This window comes from Bos taurus, chromosome 4 (assembly GCF_002263795.3).
Source record: "Bos taurus isolate L1 Dominette 01449 registration number 42190680 breed Hereford chromosome 4, ARS-UCD2.0, whole genome shotgun sequence".
Lineage (NCBI taxonomy): Eukaryota > Metazoa > Chordata > Mammalia > Artiodactyla > Bovidae > Bos > Bos taurus.
The window spans coordinates 11770017-11786862 of NC_037331.1; the positions used below are offsets into that span (position 1 = coordinate 11770017).

At 40.7% G+C, this 16846-nt stretch overlaps 1 protein-coding gene across 2 annotated transcripts in view; it reads left to right on the plus strand.

Moving 5' to 3' along the window:
• The first annotated feature begins 6400 nt into the window (after positions 1–6400).
• Positions 6401–16846, plus strand: part of COL1A2 (collagen type I alpha 2 chain) — a 36697-nt gene continuing 26251 nt past the window's right edge. The window contains 10 exon segments of one of the 2 annotated variants that reach the window (NM_174520.2): positions 6428–6607; positions 9037–9047; positions 9633–9647; positions 10292–10327; positions 11544–11636; positions 12920–12967; positions 16046–16090; positions 16179–16232; positions 16324–16377; positions 16698–16751. In NM_174520.2, the coding sequence (NP_776945.1) occupies positions 6538–6607; positions 9037–9047; positions 9633–9647; positions 10292–10327; positions 11544–11636; positions 12920–12967; positions 16046–16090; positions 16179–16232; positions 16324–16377; positions 16698–16751 (480 nt within the window). In that variant the 5' untranslated portion in view covers positions 6428–6537. 2 annotated transcript variants of the gene reach the window in all.

Sequence of the window (16846 nt, forward strand, 5' to 3'; positions counted from 1 at the left end):
GTGTCCAACTCTTCACGACCCCATGAATAGCAGCACGCCAGGCCTCCCTGTCCATCACCAACTCCCAGAGTTCACTCAGACTCACGTCCATTTGAAAACATACAACAGGCAATGGATCCAAGCCCAAGAATGGATGTGACCCATTCTAGCATATCTGGGAAGGCTTAGACAAGTCTGTTCACCTAAATCTCATTTCTTTTTACTTGTAAACATGGGAATAATAAAACATACCCCACCAAGATTTAGATAATGATTTTTGGAGGTTTGAGATAATTTATGTAAAATTACTAGCACAGTACTTAATGCGCTGTATAATAGGTGGTTATAATGTCACATTAACTAGAAGATTATCTATGCAAGTATAGAATTCCAAAGGGCAAAATCAAGTTTAGACTCTATAAAGAGTCTGTCAGTAATACCAATAACTTTATTTGCTATTTTTAAATGAAATATAAATTATATAAATTCTAAATGTGGTATCGTATATAATTAAGTCTTTATCATTCTTTTTCTGTATGTAATATGTCTCAATTCAACTTAATGGGTGAATCAATCAATTAACAACACCCAGAATCTTCCACTGCAACTGAAGTTAAAGTCTCCTTATTTCTTCCAGCCACTAGAAAAGAACTGAAAAATTTAAGTCTGGAAACCAAGATAATCAAAGTCCCAAAAAGCCAGAGTGGACTTTTGGAATGCTCCAGCATTATGGTGCTCTTCAAATTAGGGACAGATTTGGAACTAGCTGAAGAAATGTAACACCTAATTTCCCCTTGATAGCTTATAAGAAACCACCTCAAAGAAAAAGGGGGGCTTAAAAGCTGAAATTTACATAGCCTAATATATTCCTCCGAATTACCAGGCTTGGAATAGTCAATAACAAGATGCCACAAAACACCTACAGCCACACAATCTGTGCATTCCAGAATATGAGTTGTGCTTAAGTAAAGAAGTGATTATTTCATATTTCTAAACGTGAAAAATTGGAGAAGGCAATGGCACCCCACGCCAGTGTTCTTGCCTGGAGAATCCCAGGGATGGTGGAGCCTGGAGGGCTGCTGTCTATGGGGTCACACAGAGTCCGACACGACTGAAGCGACTTAGCAGCAGCAGCAGCAGCAAACATGAAAAATAGGGCACTGAATCCCAAATGAGTCCCTCAGATTAAAGTGGGATTCGAAAACCATGATATAAATTGACTCTGTCTACACATTTTAAAGGGATCTCCTGAAAAAAAAAAAACCTGATTATTCACTACCAAGTTTAAAAAAAAAAAAAAACCCTGCAAGTCCTTAGGTGTTCTTTGCTTCAATGCTGCTGCTGCTGCTGCTAAGTCGCTTCAGTCGTGTCCGACTCTGTGCGACCCCATAGACGGCAGCCCACCAGGCTCCCCCGTCCCTGGGATTCTCCAGGCAAGAACACTGGAGTGGGTTGCCATTTCCTTCTCCAATGCATGAAAGTGAAAAGTGAAAGGGAAGTCACTCAGTCGTGTCCGACTCTTAGCGACCCCATGGACTGCAGCCTACCAGGCTCCTCCGTCCATGGGATTTTCCAGACAAGAGTACTGGAGTGGGGTGCCATTGCCTTATCCGAAATTCTACTCTAGATGTATTTATTTCCTCATTCTTCCACATTCTCTCAGTAGGATTTCATTCCATTGGAACCACCCTCACCAAGGACACCAGTGATCTCCAATTTGTTAATTTGTTGTCTTTCTAGCCTTACTTGGCCTTTCTTGCTCTCCTCCCCCAAACAATCTGTTTCCTTTCCTTCTGTGATGGAGACACTATGGTTTTCTTCCATCCTATGTGGATGTTCCTTCTCAGTCACCAGTATGGATTTTCCTCTTCTGCTGTTGGCTGCTTACATGCTGGAGCTCTTCAAGCTTTTGTCCTAGGTTTTACTGATGTCAACTTCCATTTGCATGTACAACCTGGGGGATTTCATCCACTCCTGTGACATCAGGAATCTGCTGACTCCCTTATTCATCAGTCTAGGCCATGTACAAGTTTTGGATTTCAGGCCTAAATATCTAACCAACTATGAGACCTATCCACCATTGTGGATAGGACATAATCACCTAAAACTGAACACAGCCAGACTTGACCTCTTTATCTTCCCCCTCCTTCACTCCAAGTCTCCCCACTCAAATGTTTCCCTGCTCAATAGCTGGTACCTCCAAGGCAGTCAGTTGCTCAGGCAAGAGATCTCCTGATACTCCCCAAGTCCGTCTCTCTCACTACCCACAACCAGACATCAGTCTTTTTCTTCTACTCCCAAATGTTTACAGAGCCTGCCAACTTCTCTCCAACTCTGCCAGCCCGACCCCAGGCCACCATGGCTATCCTTCAGAACTCCTCCTGCAGCCTCCTAACTGGCTTCTTTGTCTCCACTGAGTTCTCTTTCTAATCATTTCCCTACACTGCAGCCACAGTCATCCTTCTTAAAAGCACTCTCTACTTACACAAGTTTTCTGCTTAAAAATCATCCAAACACTCTCCATAGCATAGTTGAGAAAACAAACTCCAGAACACAGCTGAAAGGGTGCTTTCTGATCTAGTTCCTGCTGAATCTACCGGTCTCGTTTCCAGCTCCTTCCTCTGCTCTCTCTCCCTTCGCCAACCCACTGTGCTGAGAGGCTTCCATTCCTCAGAACTCCCAAATTTGCTAATCCCTCTGTGACTGGGTCTCTCCCTCATCTCGTCTGATCCTATTCATATTTAAGGCTTGAGCTTCTTGCATCCTCCAAGAAGCCCTCTTTGATTTCACCCACCTAAGTCTGACACTGGTGGAGACTGAGGGCAGGAGAAGGGGGCAACAGAAGATCGAGATGGATGAGATGGTTGGATGGCATCACTGACTCAACGGACATGAGTTTGAGCAAACTCCCGGAGATGGTGAAGGACAGGGAAGCCTGGCGTGCTGCAGTCCATGGGTGGCAAAGAATCAGACATGACTGAGCGACTGAACAACAACCACCTAAATCTAGGTTAGGTGTCGATGTAATCCTCCCATAAACACCCGGAAGCACCCTGTGCTTCCCCATCACTCGCCTCTTGATCTCCAACAGATGTCCTTGCCCCTGAGGGCAGTGACCGTGTTCTGTACCCACCAGTTAGCACAACGCCTGGTTCCAGTACTAAATAGTATTTCAGTGAATACTCCTCTGGTCCTGTGCAAATAACCAAATGTTCCAATTGTTAAGATGTAGGGCAGGAATCTCCATGTCTTCCAAACAAATGTCACAGAGAGAAGTCAGCCCTCAAACCTCTTCAGCTGCCACCTTAATGATCAGCTAATACCTTCTTAGCAAAAGACCATCCTACCTAGAAATAGAATAAGATAGTGTAGTATTGGTGCTTTCCACAGAGTGAATCCTCAGAAATGTTTGTAAGGCAATGTCAGTTTGAAGCTTGATCAAAGGAAAAAAAGGAATAAAAGCATAAGACAGCATGGTCTTATCAGGCTGTTTTACATTTTTTTTGCATGTTTTTAAAATTATTTTTAATTGTAAGAAAATTGCTGTACAGTGTTGTGTTGGTTTCTGCCATACAACAGGATCAGCCATGATTATACATCTACCACCTCCCTCCATTCCCTGCATCCTCCCCTTCCAGGTCTGCTCTGGATTTTTTCAATCAGAGGGTCTCTTGACCCTCCTCTTGCCAAACTTTATGGTGTGGCCTGATTTGTAAACTGAGAGCTGTAGGGAGCTGAAGGGATCATCTTATTTTCAATGGAGAACAATTTAGGAATAGGAACCCAGGTGTTAACTGCCTAACAGCAAAATCCAGAGGTCTTTGCTATCTAGCTCCTTTCTTCTTTATCTCCCCTCCTCCGCTCTCTGCCTGGATCCTGCTTTAGTCTCTTACTATTTTTTTTCCTCCTACTGGGTCTCCAATCCCCCCACCCAGTCACCTAGGCTTCCCTTCACTCAGCCACATCATCACAGCCATCCCCAAGACTCTCAGTTTAGGCTTTGGGTCAGTTTTCTTCCCCGTCCCACCCCACCAGCCCCCACTCCCATTCATTCACAAAGATTCTCCTTTGTTTGGAGGCACAAAATAGTTAACAGACATCTGTTTAGATTACAAATCGGTTTAGATTACAAATGCTTACATTTATAAGCATTAAAGAACTCCTCCAATAACACAAACATTTAATTAGCTATCTTCCTCACTAAGTGGCAAGAAAGAGAAGGTCAAAATAATGTGTAAAAAACTGCTGGAACAAAAATGTCTCCCTCTTTAAAAATTCCCTTTCAGTTTTCTCCATCCTCATTGTTTCCTCTGGATCCACGGCCTCCCACCAAATGGCTGACGACTGCCAGCTTCAAACTCTGCCACATCAACAGGGAGGGAGCCGGGCAGCGTTAGCTATTTGCATCAGGTTCCAGGAATGCTTTTCCAGTTATCAGTTTACTCTGCAGAGAGATTTTTCCTTTAGTTTATAAACGTGTGCTCGAATTTCTCGAATTCTCCAAAACTTGCTGAGAATTTTGTTATCCTAAAAGGTAAATTATAATCACATTTCCCAAACAGTTACTGCAATTTCAAAAAGTCTTCTAAAGTTATCTCCCACATCAGTGCTCTTAATTAGAAAAAGAGGTTTTTTGGGTTTTTTTTTTTTAGTTTTGGGATTTTTCTCTTTTATTTCCACTAACTTTGTAAGTTTAGAGGAAGCAACTAGTTTAAGAAAAGTTTATTTTATAGCAGCTGCTGATAGAGTTAACTTAGGCAGAAATTCTTCCTTATAGGAGAGGGGTGGAGGAAGGAGAGAAAAGATGGGGGAAAGCAAGGAAAAAAGATTAGAAAGGAACTACAGCCTACTCATTTCTGTTTGGTGGAGACAGAATTGACCTAAAGATGCCCCTTTTGTGCTACCTTCTGGGAGAGAATGGTTGTCTCATTGGGGGTGCTGAGCAAGCAGGGACGCAGCCCCAGACCAATGGCCTTTCCTCTGGGCCTGAAATGAATCTCAAAAGGGCTGGGGAAAGGGCCGTCTGCTGACGTTGACTGCACTCAGTATTCTGGATTCTCAAGAGTTCCGGTGTCTCACTTCCAGTGCTTCAGGGTCAAGGTCCCAGCTCCTCCTCTCCCTGGTGGGTGAAGGGGGTTGGGTGTGGGGGAGAGATCTAACATCCACGCTGGTGGGAGCTTCGCTTGAGGTGTGACCAGAGCAGACAGCCTGTATCTCAAACTCAAATTAGAAGTCCCTCTAGATGGCCTAGGCTTTTTCTCCAAGGTGTGGAGAGGAGCTGGGAGGTGCTTGGGCGTTTCCTGGGCAGAGAGGGGAAGAGGGATGGGTGGGTTTGGGGGACTCTGAGTTTGGGCTTGGGATGGAGCTGGTAAATCCAGACAAGGAGTCGGGAGAAGAGGAGGGGGAGACTGGAAACCTGAAAGGGAGAGGGTGGACTTTCCATGCAACCTCAGGAAGAGACTGCGAGTGAGAGAGGAATCCAGGTCCGTCAGTTACAATCACTTCGCAGGGTCAGATAATCCCCAAAGCCTAGGTTTAGGATCAGCCTCAGCAAAGAGTGGCCAGGAGATCTAGGGTTTCTCCGATGTGGTCGATCTGGTCTGCTGGCAAAGCCCATCCTCCCCGGTGCGGGAGGCCACGCTGCCACTAGCGCGCATCTCTCCCTTTCAACAGTGGGTCTCCTCGGGACTCCAAGTCCACCCTCCAACAAACGGAACCCCCCTCTCATCCTTCCCCGGAGCCAGAAGAGAGAGGGAGCGTTACTTCTGAAAAAGTGGGCGCACACACGCCCCAGAGTTGGAGAAAAACGGGGCGGGGGTGAGGGGCAGGGTGGAGGGGGCGGAAGGAGGGCGGCCTCCGGGTGCGCCACGCTGTCGGACCCGTTCTGGGTCCTCTGCCCCCAGGGCCCTCCACCCTGCCGGTGGCCCGCAGGGCACAAGGTAGGCAGGGCTGGACAGCTCCCGCTTTGATCTCTGGGCTCCGGTCCCTTCTCCAGCTGCCGGGCTGCCGCCGAGAGCTGCAAACTCTGCCCACGTCGGTGTCAGCAGAGCCCTCCGACGTGTCCATAAGTGTTTCCAAACTTGGAAAGGGCGGGGAGGTGGGGGGAGTTGGGGGGAGGAAGGCCAGAGCGGGGGATGGGGAGGGCGGAGGTATGCAGACAGCGAGTCAGAGTTTCCCCTTGAAAGCCTCAAAAGTGTCCACGTCCTCAAAAAGAATGGAACCAATTTAAGAAGCCAGCCCCCGTGGCCACGTCCCTCCCCTCGCTGCACTCCCTCCTCGGCGCCCCCGCAGTCTCCTCCCAGCTGTGGCTGCCCGGGCCCCCAGCCCCAGCCCTCTCATTGGTGGAAGCGCTTTTGGAGGCACCCTCGGGCCGGAGAAACTTGGGCCGTATAAATAGGGCAGATCCGGGCTTTATTATTTTAGCACCAAGGCGGCAGGAGGTTTCGGCTAAGTTGGAGGTACTGGCCACGACTGCATGCCTGCGCCCGCCAGGTGATACCTCCGCCGGTGACCCAGGGGCTCTGCGACACAAGGAGTCTGCATGTCTGAGTGGTAGACATGCTCAGCTTTGTGGATACGCGGACTTTGTTGCTGCTTGCAGTAACTTCGTGCCTAGCAACATGCCAATGTAAGTGCCTTCAGCTTGTTTCGGGCAGTCTGGGGAAGAGGTTAGAGGGGTGGGCAGGAAAACCTGGTCTGAAATGGAAAACCTCGCCAAGTTCCAGGTACAGCTAGGAGGGCAGGCTCTCTGGCATGTGGAGAAACGCTGGCATATAAGAGAAACGTGGAAAATACTGTAGAAATAAAAATCAAAAGAGGCTCTCGACTCTCGCCAAAAGTTAGGGAACTTTTTCTCTTAACTCGGAGTGAGGCTGTGAACTTCATCTGGATCCTCCAGCTAGTGAAGCTCAAAGGGATCAGAGAATCTTTTTCTTTAAGGATGAGATGTTATCTGACATGACCAAGGAAGCCAAAGGCCTCCACCTAAAAGGCCCCATAACTGCACTGATGCCCACTTCTGTGAAACCTGAGGCCTGGTTTAGAAAACCCTTTAATTAAGTTATTAAAAAAAAAAACTCACGCCCTAAAGACTTTTCTGGGTGTTTTAAGACTGGTCTGGATGATGGTGACCATGAGGCGCCCTCTGGAGGGAGGACAAGGAGAGCACAGGGGACCAGGGCTTAAGGCTCGCGGAGTCACCATTTAAAGACTCCACAGGGTTATACAGAGAATGTCTGCATTTCTCCTTGAACCCAGTCCCAAAAGCTAGTCAGTGTTTCCCGGCAAGGAAAATGGATACTTTCTGAAATGTAATTAGCTTCTCATTTCATTACCTGATCATGGAAATGGTAATATGCTTTAGCTAAAATCTGCCCTGCCTTTTGTTGAGCCTGAGAGTTATCTCTTTAACATGTTCCCAGTGACAGGCATTCTGAACTTAGCAAGTTGGGAAATTATCAACACTGATCTGGGTCTCAAGAGACCCAGGTTTTTCCCATGACTCTGCCAATAATTTATCATGTGACTGTGGACAAGTCAAACTGAGCCTTTTCTAAAACACGGCATAGAAACTGGATGGACTCCAAGGCTGCTTTCCAGCTGTAGGTTTTATGACCCCATTGGGTATCTGGCCACACCCAACACTCTAAAACTTGGCTCCACCCATATGCCACGGTGTCTACCATTGCATCATTACTGATGCATTTGTGTGTGTGTGTTTTCTCCCTTCATCAGCTTTTAGTATACACACTGTGAATACTAAGGAATAATTGCATTGAACTAATTCACATTACCAGGTTCATTTTTTATGAGATCTGAGGGTGGTAGGGGAAAAGGGTCTTCTCCTAAAGATGAAAATAAACCTCGGGAAGTTTGAAGGTACAAAGGACAATTCAACTTCTCATCAATATCCAACCCCAGTCTGAATAAAAGTTACCCAACACACATTCTTCAAAATGGCTCAGTCTGAATAATTAGAAGGCAAATTTCCAAAACCATGAGGACTTCCGTTAATCAAGCCCAGGCATAATTATTCTTCCTACTGATGAACACAATGAAGTAAACATATCATTTTTCTAATTTAAAAGTAATTCTCATAAATTGCCCTTAAATATCAGGGCTGGATGTGGTCCACCCTCCTGAATTGTGACTGCTACAACAGATGTTCTCACTCCAAATGACACACTTCTTGGCCACCTAATTAAAGCAATTTTTGGGGTGATTCATTTTGTTGCCAGCTTGGCCACATTTATATCCTGTGTTAGCCTGTAATTTTTATACTGTAGGAGCGGAATTCAGTCTTTAAGGACTTAAAGCAATTATGGCAAAGGGGGAGGATACTACTTTGGTGTATTTTTCCCATTATTTTTCTAGATCTTTAATGCAGTTTTTTCCATTTATACAGAGCAATTCTTTCTCAGGGCCAAAAGTGATACATGTTGGTAAAATGTCCTTACCTAATTTAAGTGAACCTATTTAAAGCAAAACTTCAGGTGTATAAATGAATCCATTTTCATGGTGACTAATTCACAAATTAGTCCTTTTGAAAAAGGACATTAAGAATGGTACAAACACTGTAATGTTAATGTTATATAAAAAACCAAAATCTGCTTTAGGTAATGTAGTTTCCTAAATTTCTCCCCTTTTAAATTTCTAAGTATCAAAAATTTTCTAAACTACAAATTATTACTCATCAATCTGCTGGTTTTGCTCACATTCAGTGAGTCACTGTGCAATTTACCATCATAATTACTAAACATTACAAGTATCCTTTAGACACATTAATGTTTCACAGCATTTATAAAATAGTAAATAATTAACAATTTAATTCAAAGTATATTTACACATTAATATTTAAAACAAATGGTCCTGTTGATCCCTGCCATAATTCTGACCTGCATAATTTCCAAGTCATTAGAATATTCTTAATAAAAAATACAACTGGTCCTTTAATTAGGTAAGTCAGTTTTATAGACAAGTATACCCATTTGTTAATCACTGCTGGTGATCAGTGAAATAATACTAATAATTATTTCTTTTTTCCCTTTTTCTCTATAGCCTTACAAGAGGTGAGTAAAATTATTTTTAGAATTTTTAATTTTAGACTTTGATTGCCTTGGCCACAGTAGTCGTCTCTGGGGAAAGAAAAGGAAGCTATATTGGTATTGACCAACCTGAATTTCCAAAAAAAGTCAAGAGTTAAGGTAGTCCAGCCTTTCTGGTTGCCTTAGCAAGTACCCACCCCAGTTTCCAAAATGGGCGGGGCTACTGAATAAGGCCACCCTAAAACCTACACCCATAAGAAAAGAAGAATAAATAATTCAGTGGAAGGTTGGGTGTTAGCACCAGCTTCCCCGGAGTTAGACTTCATCTAGCTAGAGAATTTTGTCACTCCCTGGAGTCATCTGCAAGATTGTTATGAGCAAATTCTTAGCTCATGAGCTGAATTTGAGGTATAATTATAGATAAGTATATATCTGAGATCTGTACATATTTTTATTGGTAAGATGTAAATTGTACTTTGAAATATTAAGATAATAATAATGTGCAGTATGTATAATTTGTAAGTGTATTTGTATACTACATGGAAATGGGAGCCATTTTTAAATTTATACAGTTTTCCTCATAATAATCTTTTACTTATTCTCTTCTAGGCAACTGCAAGAAAGGTAAGAGTCTAATATTTCTCTGTATCTGAAATGATCAGAGATAACTTAGAGTTTAACTAAACTTATGGTACACTACAGAAGGAATACACCTTGTCAAGATTTTGTGCATATGAATATGCATTAGCTAAACCATAGAATGAAGTAGCTTTGATATGTAAGATAACAAAGTTTTATTATCTTCCAGAGTCATCTCTAATTATATTTATATTATACAACTGGTGACTTACATACTAAAGGAAAAGAAAAGATTTATTTTGTTCTAGAGATGAACTGAGTATCATATTAATTATAGGTAGTAGACAAAAGTTTATTTTAAAGAGCTTTGACTATATAAATATGCTGTTATTGATGTTACAAAATGATAATTTTATCCACAGAAATTATCTTTCTAAAAATAGTGGTTACAATATTGGCCCTAATGCTGGAGACTATAGCCTCCAATCTCCCAGTGTAAAACAAAATTACATGTAATTATAATAAAAACAAAAAACTTTTATCTATTTTATTGTGCTATTTTTATAGCTACTATCTAGTAACATTATGGTTAGATCAGACTCCTGACTAATCATTATCAAGAATGCTTTGCTCATTCACTGGAAATTGCTTAGACATTTATTATTGTGCTGTTTGTATCTTCCTTATAGGGCCCAAGTGGAGATAGAGGACCACGCGGAGAAAGGGTGTGTAATTTTTGAACTATTAAAGAGCTTTGGCCCATATTTTAATAACTACATATTAGAAACTACAGGAGTCTGACAGTTTATAAAAATGTTATGTATCCAGATAATTGCCTACCTTTTAAGCAGATAATGCCTTACAGAAAGTGAATGAGCATTATTCTACATAATCAATATTATTTTTAGGTCAAGATTATCCTTTAAGAAAGCAAACCTATTATAGATAGCCACATTCTTTGCATGGTCTATCTTTCTTTGCTTGAAGTTGACATGTCCAACACATAGATGAGGGAGAGGTGCCTACCCACTACAACATGACCCTTCCCTTTTTCAACATGCTTTGTTTACTTTTCAAGTAAGATCTCTGATGTAGGCTGAATGTAATAGTGAACCAGCAGTCAACAACATGTTTCTGTTTAAATTAATAAATGTATAGGTTAGGCTTGCATTTTTTTCATGGTATTCTTAGATCTTGCTATATTTACGTGGTATCAATATATAAATACCCATACCTTGTAACCATTGAGAAGTGCAGACTTCAATGTATTCCACTCAAGCAATTTATTACAGGTAGGATTATGTCAGTAAATTACTTTAACATAAATAGTATTAATGGTAGGAAAACTGCAGGATTTTCTATACTGTGATGACTATTAATTATCATTTCATCTACTTTTCACACATAACATACTAAAATAATTGAGTAAATTCATCAATCAGAAATTGACCGTCAATATACATAGTGTATCTGGAGAAGGAAATGGCAACCCACTCCAGTATTCTCTTGTCTGGAGAATCCCATGGACAGAGGAGCCTGGCGGGCTACAGTCCATGGGCTTGCAGGGTCGGACACGACTGAGCGACTTCACACATACATAGTATATCACTGTGCACTGTTAACCATATGAATTTATAGCTATAAGTTTTAGCTTTATTTGAATACTGGAGCTCCTTTATGCTTCAATAACAAATGGCTGACATAGTCCTCTTCCAAGAGGAACTATCCTGTCTTGTGTCTTCTTTGGACACCAGCTACTAAACCTCCTTCTAAAACAGACCTGTATCAATAGTGACAAATGTGGCAGTTTAAACGTCCACATCACGTGTACCTTCTGACCAACTTCTGACCTTGTCGCATGGATTCTGAGGGCTCCTTTCTGAAGTACAGGTCTCCATGGAGTTTGTCTAACCCTGAGGTAATTCACTTTTTCCATCACAGGGTCCACCAGGCCCACCAGGCAGAGATGGTGATGACGGCATCCCAGGCCCTCCTGGCCCCCCTGGCCCTCCTGGCCCCCCTGGTCTTGGCGGGGTAAGGTGTCTTTCAGTATCGTTAACTTCAGTTTCTTGTACCTGTATTGGAAGAAGACTCATTGGGGGATTTATTTTTAGTGGTTTTGAGGGAGAGTCTGCTATTTGGATATTAGTATAGTATTTTATTTCATTTCTTTGGTTTCTTCATTCAAGATTCTGCTTTGGCAGAGCTCTTTGTGTGCCCTTGTCAATTACAGGACAGCTCTTTGTGTTCACTGAAGGTGGCTGCAGCCCTTGCGACCATTATTTAATTTGGGAATTTAATATCTTTTATCAGTGGGGCACAAATAAGAGGTGTTGCATAATTAAAAAGTTTGATTAGATTGAATTATAAATGAAATCCCTGATCTTAAGCAATTTCACAAACATCCTACTCTTTTTATTCTCCTTGGCTTGAAGTCTGCAGAACCAACATTCAAAGCCATTTTGGGTTTAATTTGCTTGAAACTAATTTGAGAAAAGTACATTTCCCTTTTTCATTAATATCTTCTTTTAGCTTTATGCTTTAACAATGGTATGAGCACCAAATGGCCTCACTGCAGGAAGAAAAACATATTTGCTTAATTGGTTAGCACTATGAATCAGAAGCCTGATTCTAATACCCAACTATATGCCAGTAAAATAAGACCTTTCTCCCCCAAAGATCTTATTATGATTGCTTATCTACTGAGTGCATTAAAAAGCACCTTCTTTAATAGATCTACCACTATAAGAGAGATCTTTAACAGTAAAGCTATTACTGTGAACTATTTTTTAAAAGTTTAATCTTCCAAGGGGCATTTTAATTTAATTTTGCTCTAAACTTGAATACTCTTTATACTCTTGTTGAAACTACAGCAAGAAAAAGATCCCTTAGTCGTTTTGTATAGTTCCAGAGGAACAGGGCAACAGGTGGAAATGCAAAGTTGTTCTCTTGGTTTCTGCTTTAATTTATCAGGGGCCCCCACTGACTTTTAAAGTTTAGAAAGCTCTCTTCCTCAATGTACAGGTAGAGGGTGGGGACTGAAGTGAGAAGGTTAACAGGGAAGGAAAAGTTTCAAAATAAAGTAGGGAAGTTCCCTATTTCAAACTTGGGGTGGCCCTAAATTTTAAATTCTTAAAATTTTTTAGGAATTTAGCTCAGTAGGGAAGTCTAAATTAAGAATGATGTAAAAAATACTGCTCCCTTTTAAACATCAACAGAAAAATCTTTAAAAGTAGAATGAGAAAAATGAACTATATGGTCAATAGTTATTTTATATATATATATATTTTTTTTTTTTTTCTTTTTCTCCCATCTAGAACTTTGCTGCTCAGTTTGATGCAAAAGGAGGTGGCCCTGGACCAATGGTATGTTTATCTCTAATTTTTATCTTAGCCAAAAAATTATTAAATAGGGAATTTACTTTATGTTTAAAGTTCACATAGCCATTTATTTAGCTACTTAGGTTAATAGTACTCAGATCAGATAAAAGCAGTAGCTATTTTTGTATTCAAATCTATAAAAATCTAAGCTTAGATAAAGGGGTTCCATTTTCTCTACAAACATGCTTCCTTATGATAGATCAGATATTTATTTCCAAGAAATAATCTCTGGAAATAGTAACCATAATTTAAGCAAACCAATTTAATTTAGAAGAGTGATCACTCTAATTAACTTTCTTATACCCTTTAATATTGCACAGAATTTTAGGCAACCAATAGAGACACAGAACTATTAAGTTCTATGAACTTGCTGGAAAGGATCAGCAAGTTCTAGTCTAGATCAGCAAGTTCTAGTCTAGCCCGTTCATTTTCTCTGTGTGTGTGTATTAGTCAGTCAGGCGTGTCTGACTCTTTGTGACCGAATGGACTGGGGCCCATCAGGCTCCTCTATCCATGGAATTCTCCAGATAAGATTACTAGAGTGGGTTGCCATTCCCTTCTCCAGGGTATCTTTGCAATCAAGGATCGAACCCAGCTCTCCCGCACTGCAAGTAGAGTCTTTACCATCTGAGTCACCGAGGAAGCTCATTTTCTATTTAGAGAGTTGAAGGTCTTTCCCAAGGACATACATGTGGTTAATGACAGAATGTCAGGCAAGATGTCTGATAGTCAACATCATAGCTTATGTATCTAGTACTTGAATAAAACATTACATCATTCAACAAGTATTTACCAGTTATCTTCGGTGAGACCCAAACTCTATTATGCCTTTGGGATACAAACAGTGACTGTGACAGATTCTCACCATCTCTCAAGGAATTAATAACATAGGAAATGTTTCTTTTTATCCATTTTTGATAAAAAATTCTTTTTAAAGTCTGATTAATTATAAATCAGTATAGGAGAGAATATGACTGTGGTGATAAAAGTCTATCTTTTACAAGTAAACCTTCTCACAAGCATTAGTGAGTTTTGTTAGGGAAAAAAAAAAACTGATAAGAAAATGCAAAATATATACTCGGATGTATAAAACAGAGGGGGAAATTGCTACAAGTAAAAACATTAAGTTGATTAAACACTGCAGTTTAGTACGTAGCCACACATACTTTAGTGAGTTTTTAATTAATTATTTGCAAACAAAAGTATTTATCTGCCCAAAGTTGAGATAGTCCTTAAAATATAAATTTTACCTGGACAATGTATACAACGCTCTGTCTTCAAAAGATGTTCTGCCGTAGCTAATAGTCCGCAATAAACTGATACACCGTAAGGGCAAGACAATATTTTCTGTAAATTAAAACTCTCACTTGAGAAGTAATAGGCCTTTAATTGATGATTTCCAATTTCCTGATTTTGCTGGTAATTTAAAGCATTCATAGCTGAAATGAGGAAGTAGAGATTTTCTCTTGGCTTTGTTTATACTGGATATTTGAAATTAGCCATTTCAGCTAATGCTGGACATTAAAAGCAGTACCCATATCTCAAGAAGAAGCTAAAAAAAAAAAAAAAAAAAACTAACTCATTAATTAAAAAAAAAAAAAAACACCTACATAAGTCTGGTAAGTTAATATGGATTTCAGATTTCCCTGACTTCGGAACATCTTTCTGGTGGGCAGAAAGCATTATGTTTTACTTTTAAATATCAGTGAAATATAATTTAAGCTTGCACATTGACAGGCATTCACAGATATATGTAATCAACAGATATTTGTTTCACAAACAGACAAGATAGGTAGCAATAAAGCATTAAAATAAATTTCCATGTTGGAAAATCAATAACTATAAAACCCCAAAGGGTTCTTCTCTGAATTAATGAGTAATCATCCTGTACCTAACAGCCTCCACAAAATAAACTACCTTTTATGGAAATGAAATTGTTGCAAATACATGGAAAAATGAATAAATATAATTAAAAATTCATGGTGTCAAGGAAAATTATTTTTTAATATACCCCTGAAAATGTTATTTTGATTGAATAGTGACAGTGTTTCTTTTAACATGGAAGCAATTTCTAAAACCAAAAAAAAAATAATTCTTATAATTAAAATGATGTGTTTTTAAAAAAATCCGTATTGTTTCACTCTGGGCATTAATACAGTGGGGCAGACTTGACTGCAGAGTCCCCATAGACAAGTTACCTGAGGCTTGTTTGTGCAGTATTTTCAGTGTTAGAGGCACGGCCCCTACAGAAGAAATTACATGGGCCTTGCAAAGGGGGCTCACAGGCGTATGCAGCTCCCAAACCAGAGACGCTTGGTCTGAATCTGTGTGCTACAGAATGAAGAACCAAGGGGAGAACAGTCCGCTGCCATTTGGGCCATATTTTCAATAATGATAACATATAATAGATTCTTCCAGTAGGACATTTCAATAGTATTTTATTTTTCCTTCACCCCTTACTACAACCACTCTTGTTTGACATTTTCACCAGCCACTAATAGCTTTTAATGGAGCCTTAAGATTATAACAAAGATTACAACATAAGATTATTAAACAAAAGATTATAACCTCCCTCTAATCATTAAGAAAGAGTTTCTATCCTTTGCAATTTATGCCCCTTGTGGCAAGAAAAACACCAGTTTCCTAGCTAGGTATGATATGAGGAGATGACATATGATCAAGGAAATCCAGATGGAAATGCTTCACTGGCTGAATGCACGGTAGTTGTATATTCTGTACCATCCAAAGACCGAGTCACTTCATTTCATTAGAAGAATCTCAGTATGCCCAATTACACACGAATTTAAGGAACTGGTGGCCACGCCATCTAACCAAGTTATGGTCTAGATTAGGAGAAGACGTGAAAGCAAAGGCAGAGAAACAGTGGAAGAAACTTGGGTCAGTAAATGCTTCCTTGGGAGGGACAAAAACTTATGAAATGAAACCAGGACAGTTCTGTTCATTGGTGCATCACAGACTGTGGCACTGCCGAGCTCGTCCTGTCTAATCCACCCCGAAGCCAGGATGACTTGCCAGTGCTAACTGTGTCTGTCCTCTTCACAGGGGCTGATGGGACCTCGCGGCCCTCCTGGGGCCTCTGGAGCCCCTGTAAGTACCGGGAGCCTGTACTCTATCTTATGTAAAGAAGACAGAATTACATAAAGGCTTGGAGTGTGACTTACTGTGTTTCTTGTAGGGCCCTCAAGGTTTCCAGGGACCTCCGGGTGAGCCTGGTGAACCTGGTCAGACTGTGAGTACTTTTCCCCCTGTGTGATAAGTATTTTTTTCAAGAGGTTTATTAATATAACATTAACAAAATGAGGGGTCTTCTGTTTTCCCAGGGTCCTGCTGGTGCTCGTGGCCCGCCTGGCCCTCCTGGCAAGGCTGGTGAGGATGTAAGTATTTACTCGTAAGCATTTCTAAGTGTGCCATTTAAATACTCCTGCCTCAAACAGAATTTCTAGATTCAAATGAAGTATTCTGCCAAAAGCTGAATATGCCTGATGTAATTCTCCCCATATGGAAAATAATATTTTAATGAAATAATGATTAATTTTCTTGCATTTAAGGAAATATCATTGTTAATTAGATACGTATCTGGATCCACTTTTTTATATAATGCGTTTTTCCCCCGGTTGTAAAAACCAAGATGTCCCCACTTTGATCTGATAGCTTACTAAGAAAAGGTTGACCCTGTGATGCTTTGATGTTTTAGGGTCACCCTGGAAAACCTGGACGACCTGGTGAGAGAGGGGTTGTTGGACCACAGGTAAGATTCTTTTTTTATAACAGCATTTAGTCCAAACATCAGAGGTATCTCATGTATAAAATAGTTGCTAAAACTAGAATCAGACAAAGTGGCAA